Genomic DNA, 22,042 nt, shown 5'->3' with positions numbered 1-22,042 from the left:
ACATGTATGTCATATGGTTATTTTTAAGTTAAAGTTTAGCATTTTGAAATCCGGGTTGGTTTGCTAGCCTATTTAAAAATCTATTTTGTTTGAAAGTAGTATTTAAATAAATAATCTTACTTTTGTTTAAATAGATTGATAAATTATATGACCGTTAAGACTAGTTCTTTTACCGATTGACTCATTTGAGCTTATTAACATATGTTTCGGAGACTATTTATTTGGAAGAGTTAATGAAAGAAACTTATGACATAGTGGTTTTCAACTTATTTTTATTTAGGTTAAATATGTTTTTGATCCCTATAAATATCTCAATTTTGATTTTTAGTCCCTATAAAATTACTTTTGCACTCACTTTTGATCCCTCTACAGAGACTAAAACTGATTGCAAAAATAATTTTATAAGGACTAAAAGTCAATATTTTTTCATAGGGACCAAAAGCCATTTTGAATAATTTTATAAGGACTAAAAACATATTTAACCCTTTTTATTTTTATAAGTTCTCCAATATAGCTAAATTTTATTTTGGTATTTAACTTTATATTTTATAAAAAAATGACTAAAAAGATACCATATTTCAATTTTAGTTTAAAAATTTGGAGATTATGTAGAGAGAAACAAATATTTTTTAAATGGTTATATAACAAAGGACAAAAAGAGGATATCATTTTTTTAATTTGTTTCATGGGACTAAAAAATATTAGATATTAAATTTTGTATTAATTGAAGAACATTTTATGCTCCTACATTTACAAATAAAGGCATTCATACTCAAACAAATTAGCTAAGTATATGCTCACTATCACATGATATATGATTTCTCTACCTTAATTCTCGTATGATCTTTCTCTACCCTTTTCATTAGAGAATATCGGCGGTGATTTTGTGGTATTGTTATTTGATTTCTCTACCTTAATTCTCGTATGATCTTTCTCTAAGTGAAGGGGTATGTGTGCAAATACATTTTAATTCCAAAGTAATGTAAATTATATGTAGCCAAGAAGTAGGTGAATTTATTAGAAGACCAAAATTGCATTTAAGGTTAAATATTTTTAAAGAAATTTGATACTTCCTCTGTCTTATAATAGGTGTCTTTTCTGATATTTTCACACTTTTAAAGAAAAGGGTTAAATGCAATTCACCCCCTGCCATTAGGGCGTGTTTCAGATTTGCCCCCCTGAACTTTTTTTTTAAGAAGACACCCTTATAAAAGTGTAAAGCCAGTTTCACCACACCCTTTTCTACTCATGCTGACTGGGCTTTGACTGATTGGCTGACGTGGCAAAGGAATAATTTTTAAAAATAAAATTCGTGAAGAATCCTTTTTATTAGGTTTATCCCCCGTGAATTAGAAAAGCTAGGTTTCATTGTTTGGGTTGGAGAAGACGACTTGAAAGCACAACGCAGTGGAGGAAGATGAATCAACAGCGGCAACGGCGAATGTTCAGAGGTTAGTTCCCTTAATCGATGTCTGTAACTTGATTCTACCATGGTTTTGTAAACTTTTTTCTTACATTACGTTTAACATTTCAGAACAATGTACTGTTTAATGTTGTGTTTCGACATGGAGGAGAGTTTATTGATAATAATGATGGTGAAACGATTTACAAGGGTGGTGTTTCTACTCTGGTTTCTGGGGAACATATAGATGAGTGGACAATGCATCATGTTCTTAACTTAGTAACTGGGTGGGGGTACTTTGAAGGGTCTTTTAGGTTGTGGACCAAAATAGTTGACATTGACCCTAATTACTTTCAAATTAGAAATGATGGGGATGCCTATGATTTTGCTGCCTATGGTTGTGCGATGCAAGTGGATGGGGAAATTTTTGTGGAACATGATCCAAGTGTAATTGGTAGCACCCCTAAGTTTGTGTCTGATTTAGAGGTTAGTGATGAAGAGGTTGTTGAAGGTTTTAATGATAGTGAGGATGAAAGGACAACTGCCATTGTTGATGGGTTTGATGAGTTTGATGGTATTGATGTCACTGTACCAATTAGGGAGGGTCCAGTCATTGCAGGTTTGTTACCATGTCCAAAGAAGAAGAAATTTGATGATGATGATGAGGATGAGTACCTTAGTGAAGAGCTTAATAGTTCTGACCCTGATGACTCAGAAGATGACAAAAAGCCTAAGTTTGAAAAGTTTAAGAAAGAACAACTTACAAAGGATTTTAAGTTTAAGTGGGGTATGGAGTTCACTTCCTTAGATGACTTTAGGGAGGCTATACGTGAGTGGACAATTTTAAATGGGAGGGAAATAACATTTGTAAAAAATGAGGGATATAGGGTGAGAGTTGAATGTAAGGCCAAGTGTGGTTTTTTAATGCTTTGTTCCAAAGTGGGCCACAAGCACACTTATGCAATTAAGACTATAAAGGACACCCACACATGTGCTAGGGTTTTGGATAACAAAATTGCAAATTCAAAGTGGGTGGCCAAGGTAGTGGTAAAGAAAATGCAGACTTGTGACAACTTGAGGATCTGTGATATTATTCAAGATATGAGGCAAAATTATGGAGTGGGTATCACTGTGGTCAGGGCATGGAAAGCAAAAAAGATAGCAAGACAAATGATAGAAGGGGATGCAGACAAGCAATATTCAAATTTGTAGAGGTATGCAGCTGAACTGCATAGGGTGAGTGCTGGAAACACTGTAAAGATCAACATTGAGAGACCATCACCTTCCATCCAACCAAGGTTTGGTTCTTTCTATTTCTGTTTTGAGGGATGTAAAAAAGGGTTCACAAATGGTTGTATACCTTTTATTGGGGTGGATGGTTGTCATCTAAAGACTAAATATGGAGGTCAGTTGTTGATAGCAGTGAGGAGGGACCCCAATGATCAATATTTTCCACTAGCCTTTGGGGTTGTTGAAACAGAAACAAAAGAATCTTGGAAGTGGTTTATACAGCTGTTAATGGAAGATATTGGAATAGGGAATATATATGTATTTATCTCAGACGAGCAAAAGGTATTGCCTCCAACATTTAATTATATACTGTTGTTTTGTATTTAAACTAATTATGTGTTATTTATCATTGTTGCAGGGTTTGGTGGCAGTATTTGAAGAAGTGTTTGAGAGAATTGAGCACAGACTTTGCTTGAGGCATTTGTAAGCAAATTTCAAGAAAAAGTTTGGTGGAGGAGCACTTATAAGAGATCTAATGATGGGAGCAGCCAAGGCAACATACCATCAAGCATTCTTGCAGAAGATGACTGCATTAAAGGCAGTAGATCCACAAGCTTGGACATGGCTAATGGGAGTGCCTACTAAATCTTGGTGTAAGCATGCTTTTAACTTTTATCCTAGGTGTGATGTTTTGATGAATAATATCTCTGAGTCATTTAATGCAACAATCTTATGTGCTAGAGATAAACCCATATTGACAATGTGTGAGTGGATTAGGAAATATCTAATGAATAGGTGTAGCCAATCTACTTTGAAACTTGATAAATGGCCACACAAAATCATGCCAATCCCTAGGAGGAGATTAGATGCTGAGGTAGCTATGAGTGGTCAGTGGTTACCAACTTGGGCAATGAGGGAAAATTTTCAAGTCACACATTCTTATAACAGCCAAGAATTTATAGTTGACATAGCTAAAAGGTCATGCTCATGTAATTTTTGGCAGCTAGTTGGTATTCCTTGTAGGCATGTTGTTGCTGCCCTAGGCTTTAGACAGCAAAATCCATAAATGTTTGTTCATGAATGTTATAGCAGGGAAAAATATGCTTTATGCTATGGCTTTCCTATTAGTCCTATAAATGGACAAGACATGTGGCCTATGGTTGAAAGTGAAGATCTCTTGCCTCCTGACTTCAAAAAGGGTCCTGGTAGACCAAGGAAATTGAGGATTAGGGAGACTGGAGAGGAAGGTGCTAGGAGGAGGCTACCTGGTGTGACAAGATTGGGCATAATATTAAGTCATGCAAGAGCAAGGTGCAAGATCCAAGTGCCTTGAAAAGAAAGGTATGTCATTAATGGATATTGATATTGCTTTTTACTTTAAATTATATACTGATAATGTAATTATGTTGCAGAAAAAAGGACAATTGAGAACTGCTACTAATGCAAGTGCAGACACTCCAAGTGCTAGTGCAATCAACACAAATGAGGTAAATCCAAATGAGGTCAACACAAGTGAGGTCAATGAGGTCAACACAAATAAGGTCAATCCAAATGAGGTCAACACAAGTGAGGTCAATCCAAATGAGGTCAACACAAGTGAAGGCAAGGCAAGAGAAGGCAATCCAAGTGAAGGCAAGCCAAGAGAAGTCAATCCAAGTAAAGTCAAACCAAGTGAAGTGAAGACAAGTAAAGCCAAACCAACTCCAGCTGAAGTCAGTGCCAAAAACAAAGGAAAGGCTCAGGTGAAACCAGTGAGAAAGAGGGTCAGTGAGAGAATTAAGGAAAATTGGTTTAAAAAACCAAAACCTTACACAGGTCCTGGGTCTGCACCAGAACAACCATTATGCTTGACAGAAGAAGAAGATAACAATGCATCACAAAGGAAGATGAAGACTACTCCTAAGAAGAATTTGAAGAAGACCCCAAAGAAGAAGTCTATCAATGACTTGTAATTTGGTGTTACTAGTTTACTATGTCTGTTGCACAGTTTGGTGCTTTTTGTAATGAACTAATTATGCACATTTGTGCTTTTGATGGTTTTCTGAACTATGCACTTTGGTGCTTTTTGTATTGACTGAATTATGCACATTTGTGCTTTAAGTGGTTTTCTGAATTATGCACATTTGTGCTTTTTGTAGTAACTGAATTATGCACATTTGTGCTTTTTGTAGTAACTGAATTATGCACATTTGTGCTTTTTGTAGTAACTGAATTATGCACATTTGTGCTATTGGTAATGAATCAAGTATGCATTAGTGTTATTTATATATGATTTTGAATTATGCACATTTGTGCTTTTGGTTATTTCTCAATTATGCAGTAGTGTTTCTCAATACATGTTCCTCAGCAAATTGAACCAAATAAAACTGTTAACAAAATCAGCAAACTCTTCCCAAATTTTAGACAAAATCATCAAACTCCTTCCATTAAAAACATGTTTCTAAGTATATTACACATCATCGAAAATTACATCATTCAACCCTAACTAAATTAGACAAATTATATGAAATTGTAAATAAAACCAACAATCAAACAACACAAGACAAGTGCTATCTTAAGCTGCATATTTTTCCTTTTCTGAACTTCAACCTTCATCTTCACTTTCTCCAATTTGTTTGACATTGATTCCAGTTTCATTTGTAGTATATCACACTTCTTACAAAATGGTGAAATGATAGTTTCTCCTTTGTTGAATTCACCAATTTCATCATCCCATAGAAATAGTTCACAGCTATTCTTAGTCTACACAAAATGATTTACACCTGAGTTAGCATATAGAAAAATCAAAATTTTCTTTGACATAAACATACTCACCCCAGCGCTTCGACATTTCCAGATTTTTCGGTTGGGGTTTTGCACTGTGTTGGCTCTCCACATCTTCATTGTTCTACCACCCCCACATCTGGGCAAATCATGCGACGATACTGAACCAACCGTGCTCGTGCGTGAACTGCATCCAACCATGACCCCGCGAGGATTGAATTGAATGGACGAGGAAGAACAGGGTAAGCACAGGGTATAGTACGAGGATTGAATTGAATGGTACGAGCAATTATTCAGTTTGGGGGAGAAAGAAAACCCTAGAATTCTATTTATTTTGAAGAAGATAACACAATCAACAATTATTCCTTTGCCACGTCAGCCAATCAATCAAAGCCCAGTCAGCATGAGTAGTAAAAGGGTGTGGTGAAACTGGCTTTACACTTTTATAAGGGTGTCTTCTTAAAAAAAAAGTTCAGGGGGGCAAATCTGAAACACACCCTAATGGCAGGGGGTGAATTGCATTTAACCGTAAAGAAAATGATTAATTATGTTGATTTCAATATAAAGTGTGTATCATTTACTAAAAAAACCTTATTAATAATAGATAGTGGAATACTTAAATGAATTAAAATACAACAAATAAGGGTAAGTTAGTGGAAAGAAATAATAAATATTACTTTGGTATTTTAAAAGGACAAATAATTTGAGACAAATAAAAATAGGAAAGAGGACACCTATTGTGAGACGGAGGGAATATTTGTAATTGTTGTCAATTGATTTAGCTAGTGTTAGAGATTTGTCAATTGGTTGATAGATGTCTTGAAAGTAAATTGATTAAATGTGTTAGGTTTAAAATAGACTAAAACTTAATCAGGTTTAGTAACTTTTATTTAAAATTAATGAATTTAATATATTATGAAGATGATCAAGGTGTTTATGAAGATGTAGAAGAGATGAAGAAAATTGTTTTAGTATTAGATCGTGTAAGATCCAATAATTTATTTTTGAAACACAGATTAAATAATTTACAATATATTTAGATTGGTGGTATGCGATGTAATTGAATGAAGTAGTAATGAATATGATTCCATTATTTGAATTTGTAAATAATGGATGGAATGAAATGGAATATGATAGAATTTATTTCATCCCATTCCATCAAATTCTTCATTTCTTGTTCTATTCATTTTCGAATTTGGAAGAATACAGTGAAATCTATATTTCATTCAACCTCATTATATACAATTCCACCCCACTCCATAATATTCCATCAATCCAAACATAACTTTAAAATTAAATAAAATAATAAAATATATGATGTACAAAAATCATAATTGTTTGAGAGTGTGTAAGACAAAAATAACATAAGTCCTCAAATTTGCTAGATTTAAACGGTGAGAAAATAGAGTTTTATAATATGTTTATCAGCATTAAACCATGACTCGATAAGACTTTGTTAAAACCATAACTAAGAGTATATTTGAATTAATGGAATGAAATAAAATGAGATGTAATGGGAGGGTATAAATGTATATTTTATTGTTTCGATTAATTAAAAAGGAATGGAATGAAGTAAAATGAATGGAATGAAGATGCATTCTATCAAATTTCATCACTTTTTATCACTTTTATTATACCCTTCGATTTGGGGAGAATGAGAAAATTGATCTATTCCATCGTAAAATATCCAAACAATATAATGACATATTTATTCCATTCCGCTTCATCCATATTATTATTAGTGTATCCAAACATAACTTAATTTACATAGAGTTTGTAAAAATTTAAAATAAATAAATAAATAAATAAATAAGTAAAAAAAATATTTGTTGGCATACATGACACAAGTAATGAGGAATAAAGAGATTATAAATTTACTCTTTAATACTTTCCTTAATTAGCAGTCACTGATCCAGCATTCACTTCCGTGTTAAAAGATCTTATACGTGATGAGAATCAGCAATTCCACCGTCAATTCTTTATGAACGCCTTCACTCATCTCATACTTAATCTTAATCACCCTCCTTATTTTCCTTTTTTCATTCTATCCTACGCCACTCCTATATCGCACTGAAAAAGAGAAAAATTTTAAATAATCATTTTACAGTAACAGTTTTTTTTTAAAATTAATTATTTAATAAATTATTAGAGTTTTAATAATCACTTCCTTGTCGTGTGGAATCTTTCATTTTTTTCTAAATCTTACGAAAGACGTTAGTTAGTGCTTAATATATACAAAGAGAGATCACTGTAATTCTTAAATCCGTTCGCGATCGCTTACTGTAATGGCGAGGGAAGAAGGTGAGTTTCGTAATTTCATTTTTTCTGTTATGATTTTTTTGAGTTTGAATTTTTGTTTTAGGGTTATTTGATTTGGTTCACCGTGTTTGATCTTGTTGCAGTGTTGGAGTTCCTCGCTTGTGTTCCTCTTCTTCAGAGGCTTCCTAGATCGTCTTTGCAAAACTTATCTCAACTTGTAATCATCAAAAACTATGGTAATTAGTCGCTAATGAGATTTTAATTTTGATAATTTTACCATGTTTTGTTGTTTTATTAATCATTGGGATTTGGTTATGCAGTGGTAGTTATTTTTTTTTAAAATTTTTATTTGTAATTGTGTTTGATGTATTTTAGAAATTTTTTATTAGTTTTAAAGAATTTTGAAATTTATTGGAGGAGATGTTTAATTTTAGGGAAGGATGGTTGTTGAACTATATTGCTTGCATTAATGTTTTCAAGTCTTGAATGGTTGGTTGTTGTGTAGAGCCGGGAGAGTATGTTGTTCGCGAGGGAGAGCCTGGAGAGGGTCTTTACTTCATTTGGGAAGGAGAGGTATGCTCATTTTTTTTTCTTTCTGTCTTAAATGTTGTAAGCAAAATAAATTAAACAATTTCTTTTTTTGCTAATATTTAAGGCCAGAGAATAGTGTACAAGTATCATTGATCGCCTTTATTTAATGATGTCGAGACTGAATGATTATGATGGGAACGGGGTGTGAAGATTTTGTTTCTGCAATACTATTCGTTAAATGTGAAGATTCAGTTTTGTGCTTATAGTTGACTTGGTTTGCAGGCTGAGGTTGTTGGATCTGGTATTGCTGATGATGGGAAGGATCTAGAGTTTCAACTGAAAAGATATGACTATTTTGGTTTTGGTAATAAACTTCATACTTATGCAGCTATGTTCAAAACTGCTCTTTATAGTGTTTTCCCTTCATTTCAAAAATTATAGGCTTGTTTTTTTGGTAATCAAAGGCCTAGCAGAATATCTAGAAACTATCTTGTAAGGTCAACGCTTTAGCTTGAGCGGAAATGTTAGGATAAACAAGGACACAACATGAGGGGCAGTATGGGCAAAATACATTGAGGGTACGAGGATATGGCAGATTTTATAAATAATAACAAGAGGCCCTAGAATACACCAAACTAAGATTAGGTAAAAAATAAATTAAGTATACAAATTTGAATTAAGAAAAGATAATACATATTTTGAAAGTTTAGCATGGGTAATGGTAAACAAAACAAAAGGCTAATGTTTCTCTAAGAGGAGTGCAAGCATTAGCATCTCACACTTTTTAATAGTATTTCTCTAAGAGTATGTTCCATTTTCTAAAAGTCAACTTGCCCTTTAGGATGTTATCAAATTATGAAGCAAGCATCTGATTTTTTCTCATTGAAACGGATCAATCATAAAGATTGTGTTAAAGAGTGTTTAAAGATTGTATTGCTGCCATTCTTCTTTATCTAGTTAGTGCAGTATTCTAGTGTTTAATATGTTAGCATTAGTATTCAAAGATTGTCATCCCGTTTACTTATAGTCTCTAAATTAGTATATATCACCTCATAGATTGCCTAACCCATTTCCTCATGTCCTCTAGATTTCTTAAATTGTCTAACCTGTTTCCCTATTTAATTAGTATCAGAAATCTACTACTATTTACTAGAATGAATAGGTTTTGGTACTCTGAACTTTGACACATCATTACACACAAGAGAAAGTAGTTTAACACACCCATCCCTCTATTTTCAACAATATTCTGCATTGGGAATATGGAATTAGTTAGAATTTTTGTAGCCATACAAACCAGGTTTTATTAGTCTAAAACAGATAGGTTTTGTTTGATTTTTGTGAATGTGCTTTTTGTTTAGAGTTTCCTTGTTACATTAAATGTACCAGAGCCTATTATTACTATATAACTAAGGTTCATAACTATAATTACAAAAGACTAATGTGAACTTGCGACTTGCAGGTTTATCAAATGCAGTACACCATGCCGATATCGTAGCTTTGACTAAGGTTCCCTTATTGTCCAACTACTGTCCAATATAAACATGATATAATTGTAAATAAAATGTTTTTTCAATCATGTAGCAACTTTTTTTTGTTTGCTATGCAGCTATCCTGTCTAGTACTGCCCCATGAGCACTCGGCACTGTTGCAGCCAGAGTCTATCTGGAGTGCAGAAAAATCTCTTGAGATAGGCTCACTTGTAGAGCATATATTGCACTTGGAACCAATAGAGGTGCTCAATAACACACATGATATGTTTATAATTGATTGATGTATGTTACTAGAGAATGAAGAATTATTGTCCTGGTTTATCTTTGATAATAAGTAGTAATAAAACACTAAATTTCCTATAATTATGCTTTATATTTTATTTTATTTTGCAAAAGCATAAAGCCTTCTATATCTTTCCGCTCTTTCTCTTTGGAAGGTAGATATTTTTCAAGGTATAACCCTTCCAGATGCTCCAAAATTTGGGAACGTGTTTGGGGGACAATTAGTTGGTCAGGTATGATAAAATTACTTTGTATTTTTGGTATAGTACTTTCTAAGGGTAGACTTCTTATGAGGTAATGTGTAATCCCCAGGCACTGGCTGCAGCATCAAAGTCTGTTGATTGTCTAAAGGTTGTTCATAGCTTGCATACATATTTTCTTCTTGCGGGGGATGTTAACAGTAAGCACATTTAATCCTGAACTTTGTTGACAGTGCTCTGGTGTAATTTACCTCTGATCCATTTTTCTTTTCTCTATCCACCTGTTAAATTTGATTTGTATAAGCTAGTTTTTTTAGTATGTTGTTTATAAATTACATTTTAAATGGCTGCAGTTTTAATTTTAGTTGGCAGTTTACAATTTTTATTCTTGACAAATCCAACTCCTGGATTTTCATCACCATCTTACGTGGAAGTAATTTCAAGTTCTTTTTGTTGATAGCCAAACTTAGTGCTATCAAGTAACTTCAATGTTTTGTTGTTAAAATAGTCAGTGTCTCAATAATCCTCGAGTTTGGTTTATGTTGACTTCATTAGGTTCTTCTAATAAAGGTTCTGTCTTTTTAAGATGATAGATCATGTTTAAGAAAAACCAAGCAATATTTTCTTCAAAATAGAAAATTTAGAACACACAATTCATTGTCATCATTAACATAAAATGTATGTTATGCGTACGGCTAAACCATTTGTTTGTTTAAAATAGTGAAAATGTTATACATTATATGCTCTTTCCTATTCCAGTACCAATTATATATAGAGTTAAGCGTCTGCGTGATGGGAAGAGCTTTGCTACGAGGAAAGTGGATGCCATTCAAAAAGGAAACGTTATATTCACTTTGTTGGCTTCGTTTCAGGTAATCCTCATTTTTCTTGACTTGGACTAGGATAAGTTTTCAGTCATTTTTATTTATTTATTTCGCTGTAAATTAGGTCAAGTTATACACTCTTTCTAATTCATATATGGATTTTCTTATCATTCTTTAATGAATAGTGCATAATAACCTATGAAGCCTGGACTCGGACACGGACACAGGACACGACACGGATACGGACACGAGGACACCGCTAATATAGAAAACATAGGACATGGACACGGCTATATATATATTTTATATATTAATATAATAATGCAATGTATGAGCACAATTTATAGAGTTTAAAATGAGAATTTATAGAGTTTAAAACGAGAAGCAAAATTTATATATATTTAAAGTCAATACTTTCAATCAACAAAAAAAGACATAAATCCACCAAAACAAAAAATAATACAAATCCTATCATAGTCACTTCATATTGATAAAATCAGCCTCTAAACCAAGGAATAAGAAGAAAAAAAAGGAATCCTAATTGTGTTATTTTTATACTGGAGAAGTGAAATATGAAAGGTAAAAAAAATCCTATTATTTTTATAAATCAAAATATGATAATTATTGAGTTGGGCCTGTTTTTTTTTTTTTTTAAAAAAAATCTAATATTTTTTTGAGTTGGGTGTGTCCTTTATTTGAAACACGGTGTCGTATCCGTGTCCGCTGCAATTAAATTATTATTTTTTTGTTGGACACTGCAAAAATGTGTCATATACGTGTCGTACGAGTATCTGTGTCCGACACGTGTCCGACGCGGCGACACGCCTTCTGAATGGCGTGTCGGCACTTCATAGATAATAACAAATGAAATGCCATTTGGGAACAGCAGATAGTGCAACCAAGCAGTTTAACTTAATATTTCATAGTTCAGACTAGTTTCTGCTGGGAATTAAAAGATGAAATGCCATTTGGGAACACTCAGATGGTGCAACTATATAAATGGAGGATGAACGGAGGGAACGACATGCTTGAAGCCTTGAACAAAATGAGCGGCTAGTTTAAACAGCTTAGAACTCAAAGGAAAGCTAAAAGCACAAATTACCATTAAAATGTTCTAATTTTAAGGAGTAATTTTGATTTTTCAAGTGACAAACAGGAAAGTGGCCAAGAGTCCGCTCCTGGCCACGACCCACGAAAAACCCTAGGAGCGCCTATTACCCAATTCCGGACCGCCACCGACCTCGCTTCCACGGATAACCTCGGCTTGGCATCGCGGATATAGGGACGCTCTAGGTCGCTATTGACTACCTAGATCCTTGATTGGATTAAATTCTGCCAGGAATAGGAGTTTCGATGCAATATCAACAATAGTAAATGAGATGCTGTCTAGCATTGTCAATTCAATCGGAAGAATATAAACCAATGAGTTTCCTTTTCTGGTATCTATATTTTAAGAAAAAAAACTACAGGTCAAACCATTGAGAGATATTTAGAGGTGAACAATCTATCTTTAAACTTTATAGGTGATAGGGAGTTATATTACGGACCTTATCTACTTAGATATGACTCATTGTTGGTGCAGTTTCAGTTTTACATGGTTTAAAAATATAACATGGTTTATGTTTCATATATGCAAAGATGCCAATCTTTGTCTTTAGTCGATTGGCACGTGTTCTTTCATCATATGCTCTAACACTAGGGGATGAATTCTACTTTATATTCGAGGTACATTTATTTATGTTATAACCTTAATTCTACAGAAGGAGGAGTTAGGGTTTCAACACCAGGAAGCGCCTATGCCATCAGTCCCTACTCCAGATGAGGCAAGTAACAAAATTTTTATTCGATAAAAAAAGGCCAAATGCTGCTTTGAAATTTGGACTAATAGATTTTGCTCTCTTTTATAGCTTGTATCAATGGAAGCGTTACGAGAGCTACGTCTTACTGATCCCCGTCTTCCAAGGTAAGATTTATTATTCTACATATCCTATTTGATGCAATAGTTTTCTATATTTGTTTATTTTTCATTTAAACCAATCCAGATAAGGGTGTGTCTATATGATGATTTTCTATGATGTATTTATAAATTTCGTTGCTTCAGAACTTACCGGAACAAAGTTGCTACAGCTAAATTCATTCCCTGGCCCATAGAGATACGGTTCTGTGAACCTAGTCCTTCAACAAATCAGACCAAGTCTCCTCCTAGGTTAGCTGGGTGCTCTCTCCTATTTTTTTCTTACATTTATACCAGTATTTTATGCTATTTTTTATGGAAGATTTGGAAAGAGGACAGAGGAAAGCATCAGTGTACCTTTAGGAATGCAGCAAATCCTTTGCTTTCCTACCTTTGTAAATCATTTTCTGATAGCCTCTCTTGGAGTCTTAATTTACTGCATATCAAATTAACTTGTTTAAAATATGAATGCAGTTTGAAATTCTGGTTTAGAGCAAAGGGAAAGTTGTCAGATGATGAGGCCTTGCATAGGTACTACATATCTTTTATTTATTGTTAGATATTTGATTTCAAACAGTTTAGTGAAATTGGCAAATGCGTGAACTGGGAGGGTTTTTACTGATGTACTAAATTTGTTTAGAGCAAAGGGAAAGCAAAGGAGCCTTGTGCTTGAAAGTGTTGAGTTTATGTTAAAATTTGTTGTCAGGGAAAACTTCTGTTATGAGAGAACTTGATTGAAGAGGTTGTGAAAATTGAGATTGCGGGAAATTCGATTTTATTGTACATATGCATCTAAGCCGAACCTGTGTCAAGATCCAACTCCCAACTGCTTATGTTGGAAGTTATTAGGTGAATGTGCATGACTGATTTTTATATCTATCAAGTTCCTTTAACAAGAACCCTTTTGAGCTTATGGCTTACCAATGCACTGGTCCATTTTACTTTGCTGAAATTCAACTGTTACGTCACATCCAAACCAAATATCCCATAAGTTTAAACAATAGGCTTATCAATGGTCTTATATCAAACAATTTGTGTATGGTTTGAATTTCAGGTGTGTGGCTGCATTTGCTTCTGATCTAGTATTTCTTCATGTAAGTATGAATCCCCACCGTCGGAGGGGTTTAAAGATTGGTCTCTTGAGTTTGGACCACTCGTAAGTACCACAGTCTTTGGTTGTAAAATTAGTTATTTATATATTAAAATGATTAAATGTGAGGCATGCCTAGCAAGTTTTCAAGCTTTGTAGCTCAGTATTTGATGTTTCAATTTTTATTTTCATTTCAGCATGTGGTTTCACAGACCTATAAGAGCTGATGACTGGGTACTATATGTGGTGAGTGTTTTCATTATTTTGGGAATGTCACAACCTACAACAATAAAATTCTTGGTGAAAACAATTTTTTAATAACAATTAAACTTTCCAAGTATATTTTATTAGGTCATTAATTATTTAACTAGTTAAGTAGTTGACTTTTACTAAATTTAAATTATTCACAAAATTGTGTGTGGTGTGTTGTAAAGTTGTTAATACCCCAAACCGAATTTGTTCTACAGATCTTTAGTCCTACCGCCTCTAATGCGCGCGGCTTTGTTACAGGCCAAATGTTCAATCAGAATGGAGAGGTAAAGGATTATTACATCATTTCATCTATTACCTCTATCTCCATTTCTTTAGTTTAGCTAGTCTAAGATTTTCTATTGTTGAATTGCAGCTACTTATTTCATTGGTTCAAGAAGGCTTGGCAAGGAAGCGCATTCCCAAAAGATCAGCCACCAACTCTAAGTTATGAATTTTTACCAAAAAAATTATTAAAAAAAGTAATAGAAGAAAGCTCTATTCTGGAGGTGTTGTAGTGTTGGATACACATAGTAGTTCGACACTTATATGTTGAATAATTCAGACAAATATTATTTTGTTTTTAATATATAAAATAATTGTAGTATATTATTTTAAGATTATGGCGTTTAAGATTGTTTAGACCATTTTATAAATATAATTATGAGATAAGGAACAATGCTATGCTTACTGGAAATCCTAATAAATGAGGAATATTTACTTCAATGACTATGCTACTATAAGAAGGAACAATGGTAAGCTTACTTGGGGGTAGAAAAAGGAAGATGATGAGAAGGGGATGAATAGGATTTGAAAGCTTCCATCGTAGAGGATGATGGATTTGCTTGAGAGAAGGATGATGGGGAGAAATGGACGGATTTATCAATGTCAATTGGTATACTTTGTGAATGTGGGAAAAGGTGAAGGCACTGTTGGGAAAGAGTTTAGACATTTAGTTGAAAACATGTTTATTTATGCAAGGAATAAATAAACTAATGTCTAAGCTAATGGTTCATTAACAAATGTATGGTAATTACAGGGGCCTACTGAGAGGGAAAATATTGAAAAGTACAATTGTATGGTAACTACAAGCCTTCATCAATAGGAAATCTTTCTTGATTGTGTTTGTAATGAACTCTATATTTGAGTTTAAATGTTTTCTCTCGTATACAAAATTGGGAGACTTGATTTATATGACAATGAGACCTAACCATACATCTGATTAATAAAATTGCTCGAGCATGATATAGTCTCTGCCATTAGTATGGTTTTATGTGGATTGAGAGATTTGAGTCGATGGATCATATATCACTTTTCATTTTGTGATGACTAAGATCTAGTATCACAATTCTTCCTTTTAGCAGCATGGAGGGATGACAATTTCTTTTCCCAATTTTATGGTGTCCCCCACACCACTGAAAATCTAAAATTGTCCATAGAAAATGTTCGAGATGCATCATACATTGTTTTTGCTAAAAATTGGTTCAGAGATGCATCTCCGGAAATTTTCAGGATGAATTCGGAGATGCATACTCGAAAATATACCTTATCTTATTTACTACACGTTTTTCATTGAAATTAACGTTGCTGTTAGGGACTCTTATCGATTTTAAACAATATTAGAGTCATAGGAGTTGTACTTTTGGCCATTGTATTTCTGCGTATTTGGCCTTTACAATCTAGCGCCAAAAACTCAATTTTCGAAAAAATTGATTTTGAATCAAAATTTTACTGTGTTATTTAATCAGAAAAAAATCAAGGGTCAAAATCCTGTATTTTGAAATAATTCAAAACACGTGACACCACCCTAAAAACCCTAAAAACCCTAAAATCCTTGTTTTTCTATTTTATTTGATTTATTTCTTGTTTTTCATATTTTTGAAAAATTTCGGAAAAATTTGTAGACACTTAATTTGATTTTATTTGATTTTTTGTTGTATTTTCATATTTTTAATCGTTTTTCTGATCTCTAATTGTTTTTCTCGATAGAGAAATTGTTGATATTTACATATTTGTTGCATTGTCGATGCATGAGCATGACTTCCAGGTCTTCCTATTTGGATATACCCAATACTAAATTAAAAAAAATACAATAAGTAACTTTCGGATATGCATATTCGAAAATATTACTTTTTGTTAAGAAAATAAGGTATTTTTCGGATATGCATCTCCGAAATAATTATAATAGGGTGACTCACTCATTTGCTATCAATCTTGTAAAAAAAAGATGCGTCTGGAGAAGCATCTTCAAATTTTAAGGGCATTTTTGAAATTTCGTCGGAGAGTTTGTGAGAAATTACAAGGGTGGGAAAAGAAATTGACTGAAAGGAAATGTTTGGACTTAAGGGTAGGGATGGGCTAGAGCCTGATTGAGAATGAGGATGATGGAGAATGAGAATTGATTGTTGGAAGGGATGGAGGTTTGAGGGATTAATGGTGGGCATTACTTTATTCACTTCATGAGGTGCTAGTTCATCATATTGAAAAGTCGTAAATATCCCTAGATTTTGGAGATCTATCTCTAGTTCACACGTATATTACGCACCCCAATGCTTTCCGAGCCACCCCGCATTGCCCAAAAAACGTATTTGGAGATACATCTCTGTATCTATATTAAGGTTAATCTAAAGGTGGATCTCAGTAATAACATTATTTCAAAACTCAGAGATTTTTTACGGAGATGCAACCCCGGAATACACTCTATTAATTAGTTAAAACTAAAACGATTAACAAATGTAGAAAGTTGAAGAAAAATATAAATTAACATCAAAATAGGTAACATTACGTAGATAATCGATATCAAAAATTTAATATTACATTTCATCAGGATGTTGCAACATCATTAGAATATCTTCGGTCGGTCTTGCAATTATTACACCCAATTCAATTAGACCATTTGTTTCTTAACAATGAAATGTACTCCATATAACTCTTAAATCTTCTTTCGTCTTCAACTCAAACTTGTTAAACTGAATCTTCTATTCTTTGCCAATAGAGGGTTAACGGTACTCGAGCTTCACATTTTTTGATTATCTGAGTATTGTAGGAGATTTTTCAGTATGAATTTCATATCTACAAGAGAGGTGTACTTTGTGACCTTAAATTCAAGTGAAAGGTTTGCGCCATTGAAGTAGACAAATGTGACATGCCAATATATGCACATTCTAGTGAGGTATAATTTTATAACAACATGAGATGAGAGACCCCATGTTTATACAAGTTTTAGATCATTATGGACGTTAGAAATCCTATTATGTCTTAGAGGCTAATATGAATATGCATTTTCGGACCCACCTTGATATTTTCAAAAATAAGTTTTTTACGGAGATGCATCTCCGAAATACTCATGTTTGGTAGTTTTTGTAGTTAAAATGGGGCTAAATTGGAAGTGCATCTCCAGACACGACCCATTGACCCTTTGTTCATACAAAACCTATTTTATCATGAATAGGTATTTTATGCAGGAAGGGGGTATTAATGTGTGAGAATTTTCTTAAATTTGACCCAAATTGTTCCACAATTAATGTTGAATATACGTTACATATGTACCAAATTGTAGCTAGATTATATTGGTTAGATGAAATTAGTCGCCATCTAAATACGTAGTTAGATAAAAACTAAAACGTATAAAAAATATGTGTCATCACCTAAATCTATTCTATGGGTGGTGAAATCTTTGACTTTTCCTTATTTGATTCTCTTTCAATGTCACTCAATTTGGTGAACTCTTCCATTCTTTCTAGAAAGTGATTCGGCCAAGTTTAAGCCACTTTTGCGAAAGGTTTCGTCCACTTTGGTGATATCTTTGATACATGACACTCCAAATCATATCCCTCACCACTGTTACCAAAAATCATCCATATTGAAGAGATGTTGGTTATTATGTACATATACATTAAGCAGATTGTAGATGTTAAAGATGACGAAAACTATAGTTTTCAAAAAAAAAATTGGGTTTGCTCGATAAAGGAGAGGAAAATCATACATTTGTCTGCCAAAAACTTCTCTAAGAGTTCAAGGTGTATAGAAAATCGTACACATCAGTATACGAGAACAAAAACATTATGATGCAATTCACGATGCTCTTGTTTCTTGTGTTAGCGGTCCGCCACCAGTGGAAAGCTGGATGCGCTTTCCTGAAATGAGACATCTTATAAAAAGTGTTTATAATAAGGTGTGTATTGATATGACAATACATGGTTTCTCGAAAACAATATTTTTACTTCGGGTTTAGGTGGTTTTTAAAATCAGAACATTTTTATGTGAGCACCTTTGAAAATATTTTATTTTTAGATTTAGGAGTTGGAGAATCCACAAGATGTGATTCAACATGTTCAAAGTAAGAAGGAAATCATTTTGTAGAGTTGTCACTTTAGGTCAGTTTGGCCTTTTTATGGGAACCCTTCGTTTTAACTGGTTTCGAGGGTGGTTTCAAATATGTGGTTTCTGGATAGACAATCTTCTTCAACTGCTCTTTGATATGCAATTTCATGTTATCATCAACTTTCATAAATCTCTCTTGAATTACTTTCCATTCGGTCATAATAGAGATACTTGATTTATCATCCTTCATCACACCATCATCATCATACCGGAGCCATTTCCAGTGAGTGTAAATCTCATCATTGTATCTGTGTAACAACCTTCATTTTATTTGCAATTAAAAAAAGCACATGGAGGACTAGGGGTGTTCGCGGTGCGGTTTGGTTCGGTTTTGAGCATAAAAGCCATCCTAACCGCGAGATAAAAATGCATGCGGTTCGGTTTGGTTCGGTTGATTTTTAAAAAGTCATCCAAACCAAATCAAACCAAACCAATGCGGTTAAAATCGGTTCGGTTGACTGCGGTTTACACTATAAAATAAAAATGTACTGAAATAAAAGGAAAAAGGAAAGTAATTCAATGTCAATATGACAATATAATATATGATATTATACCATACAAAAGAAATTATATTACAAGAACAGTAGAGAACTAAAAATACATATATTAGACCGTAGAGAGTTATATATATATATATATATATATATATATATATATATATATATATATATATATATATATATATATATATATAATACAAAAACTAAGTGGATTATGCCAAAACTTAAGTTAATAAATTAATTATTAAAATTCAAAACGTTAGATGTGGCTGTGTGCAATTGAATTTGGAAAGATAATAAATTAATTATAAAAATTTAAAACTTAAGTTAAATATGCGGTTTGGTTCGGTTCCGTTCGGTTTCGTGAAATAAAAACCGCAAACCAAACCAAACCGTGCGGTTCAGTCCAAAAACCATCCAAAATCATCCAAACCAAACGCGGTTTTTTGCGGTTTCGGTTTGGATTGGTTCGATTTGCGGTTTTGCTTTTGGATTGGTTCGGATACGATCACCCCTATGGAGGACCATACGTGTTTCTAAGTGTACTACCATACTTTGAACCATCTAATATAAGTTTCTCTGCTCGCTTAACTTCGTGATAAATAAAATTTGACCCCGCCCTATAGATGTTTTCAACCAATTGTGAATAAAGGATGTTTGTAACACGGTGAACTGACTTTTTATAATTGAAAATGTCGCGGTTAAGCATGAGTCGCCACCGACATTTATTTTATCCAAACTAAATCAGAAAGGCAAAAAGAAACAGAAAAAAACCTTTTTTAAAGAAATCTAAGTTCGGGGGGTAATTTATGCAAAGGGAAGGTGTAAGGCACCCTTTGCATCCATGGTTTTCCATGGGCTCTTAATTGCTTTGCTTGCTCGTTTGTTTTTTGGAAGAAGTAGATGAAAGAAAAAAGTGACTTTAGCTCGTAAATGAGCGTAGCCAGTTTTCAAAGAATTGTGAGAAAGAATATTAAAGATGAGCATTGCAAGGCAATTAGGGGCAATTACCTTAAACTTAGATGATAGGTCTCTTTTTAGCCTTTCAGAATGAAAGGGTCTATCCTTGCCATAAGAGGGCAGGAAGCCTTTCGTTTGGAGGTTGAAGGGTCGTCGAAGCATCCTTTGCCATGAGACTGTCCTATGCCATAGAAGGGCAGGTAATCTAAGGCAAGGATCAGAATAAGCCATTTTTCGTAGGCAGCCAGAAGATACCTCAGCCTTTTTCCGTAGGCAACTTCCGAGGGTCGAGGTCATTTGTGTATCGAAGGCAGCATCATTTAGGGTCGTGACCTTTAATTATCGAGGCAACAGGCTGAGGTATCCTCGTATTCGAGGGACATGGCTTATTCTGCAAAAACACAAGGCAACAGGCAACAAGGCAACAAGGCAACAAGGCAACAAGGCAACAGAGGGGGTTACCCAAAAGTGTGCGTGTGTGCACCAATCACGTGATTCGATTCAGTTATTTATCTTGTAATTAGTCATTCTAGGTTTAATTCGAGGTTATCACTCCCTAAATTACTAGCCACGCAAATAATAAAAAGCAACAGTAATATGGGAGAGGGGACAATGAAACCAGTGGATCCCTTAATCAGGGTGTGATACAAGTAATAATAAAAGTCATAATATAAGGTTAAGGTTTAGGGTTACCAAACTCGACGCTTTGGCGATCAATAACCCTGAAAATGCAAACCAATAGACAAATAAATGAGTGTATGGCTAATTCAAAGGCGAACGGAATTGGCCCTAAAATAAAGAATAAACAAATTTAAAATAATAAAGTAGGCAAGGTACTTAGCTCTGATTTGATATGATATGGTTGATAGGGCGCCTTTGAGGTTAGCCCTTCGGGTTTTTGCGTCAGGCGCGTAGTCGGGATTAATCCTGTTGCTAACCCTGAAAAATTGCACAACAAAAAGAAAATTTCAGTGTAGGCATGATCTTCGCAAACCCTGATTAGGGCACAAGTTAACCATGGTTAATAAAATAAATAAATAAAAAAACCAAATTAACTAATTATTGGTTAAAAATTAAATGGGATTTTAAATATGTAAATAAATACTAATAGAATTAATTAAAAAAAATTGAGTTTTCGATAAAAAATAACTAAGTATAAAATTGTCATATAAAGCTATTTTATTAAAGAAATAAAAATAAATAAAGAAAAAGGGTTATAATAAAAGAAAAATAAAAAGGATGGATAAATATATTTAAAGATAAAAGAAATAATGAAAATAAAATAAAGAAATAACTTAGCTTTGGTTCATGATGGCAGCCTTTGAGGGTGCATGGTAAACTTTCAGTTTTGTGTGCGTTAGATCTGGATGGTAGGAGATTGAAGATGAATTTGCGAATATTCGCAAGAAGAGCTCAATAACTCGAATGTACCTCGCAATAAACAAAAAATGGTAAGAATGATACATAGAATATGGATGAGAAAATGAACAAAATAAGAACAAGTATTTAAATTAACTAAAATAAATCTAGCAATTAACACATGAACTATAAAGAAGAAGCGTTTAAAAAGTAAACAAATATTTTTTGTGTTTTTTAATATTTAAATTAAATGATTTTTTTTTTTAATAAGAATATATTTTTTTTAATATTAGTAAACATATCCATAAAAAACAAAAAAAAAACAAATAGGGAGAACGTGAAGCATGTCTCTCCCCATTGTCCCTCACACCATTCTTTATAAAAAAATTATAAGATAAAGGCCATACAAATGGCGACACATGGCACTAAAAAGAATTAAAAAAAAACAAGAACAATAACTCAATTCTCTTCATCGTGAGACACCAAAAGGGAAAGATCAATTCCCTTCATCTCTCCTTCCTTGTCGGCCAACAATTTTTCAGATCCTGTGCAAAAGATAGTAAAAC

At 33.4% G+C, this 22,042-nt stretch overlaps 1 protein-coding gene across 3 annotated transcripts; it reads left to right on the top strand.

Annotated features, from left to right (window-relative positions):
* The first annotated feature begins 7,310 nt into the window (after positions 1-7,310).
* On the top strand, positions 7,311-14,892 carry LOC131637625 (acyl-CoA hydrolase 2-like). Of its 3 annotated transcripts, XM_058908232.1 has the most exons (17): positions 7,317-7,696; positions 7,798-7,890; positions 8,160-8,227; positions 8,468-8,549; positions 9,645-9,691; positions 9,792-9,917; positions 10,113-10,190; positions 10,270-10,357; positions 10,917-11,029; positions 12,742-12,804; positions 12,889-12,944; positions 13,083-13,187; positions 13,410-13,466; positions 13,990-14,091; positions 14,223-14,271; positions 14,493-14,561; positions 14,651-14,892. In XM_058908232.1, the coding sequence occupies exons 1-17, from the start codon at positions 7,681-7,683 to the stop codon at positions 14,726-14,728; spliced, it is 1,290 nt and encodes a 429-aa protein (XP_058764215.1). In that variant the 5' UTR covers positions 7,317-7,680; the 3' UTR covers positions 14,729-14,892. The 3 variants fall into 3 exon arrangements, with proteins under 3 accessions (XP_058764216.1, XP_058764217.1, XP_058764215.1); XM_058908233.1 differs by lacking the exon at positions 13,083-13,187 and having other exon boundaries at positions 7,311-7,696; XM_058908234.1 differs by lacking the exons at positions 13,990-14,091; positions 14,223-14,271; positions 14,493-14,561; positions 14,651-14,892 and adding an exon at positions 13,642-13,983 and having other exon boundaries at positions 7,313-7,696.
* The last annotated feature ends 7,150 nt before the right edge of the window (positions 14,893-22,042 follow it).

The sequence above is a fragment of the Vicia villosa genome, unplaced genomic scaffold (genome assembly GCF_029867415.1).
Source record: "Vicia villosa cultivar HV-30 ecotype Madison, WI unplaced genomic scaffold, Vvil1.0 ctg.002056F_1_1, whole genome shotgun sequence".
Lineage (NCBI taxonomy): Eukaryota > Viridiplantae > Streptophyta > Magnoliopsida > Fabales > Fabaceae > Vicia > Vicia villosa.
This window is presented reverse-complemented; position numbering and strand designations above follow the sequence as displayed.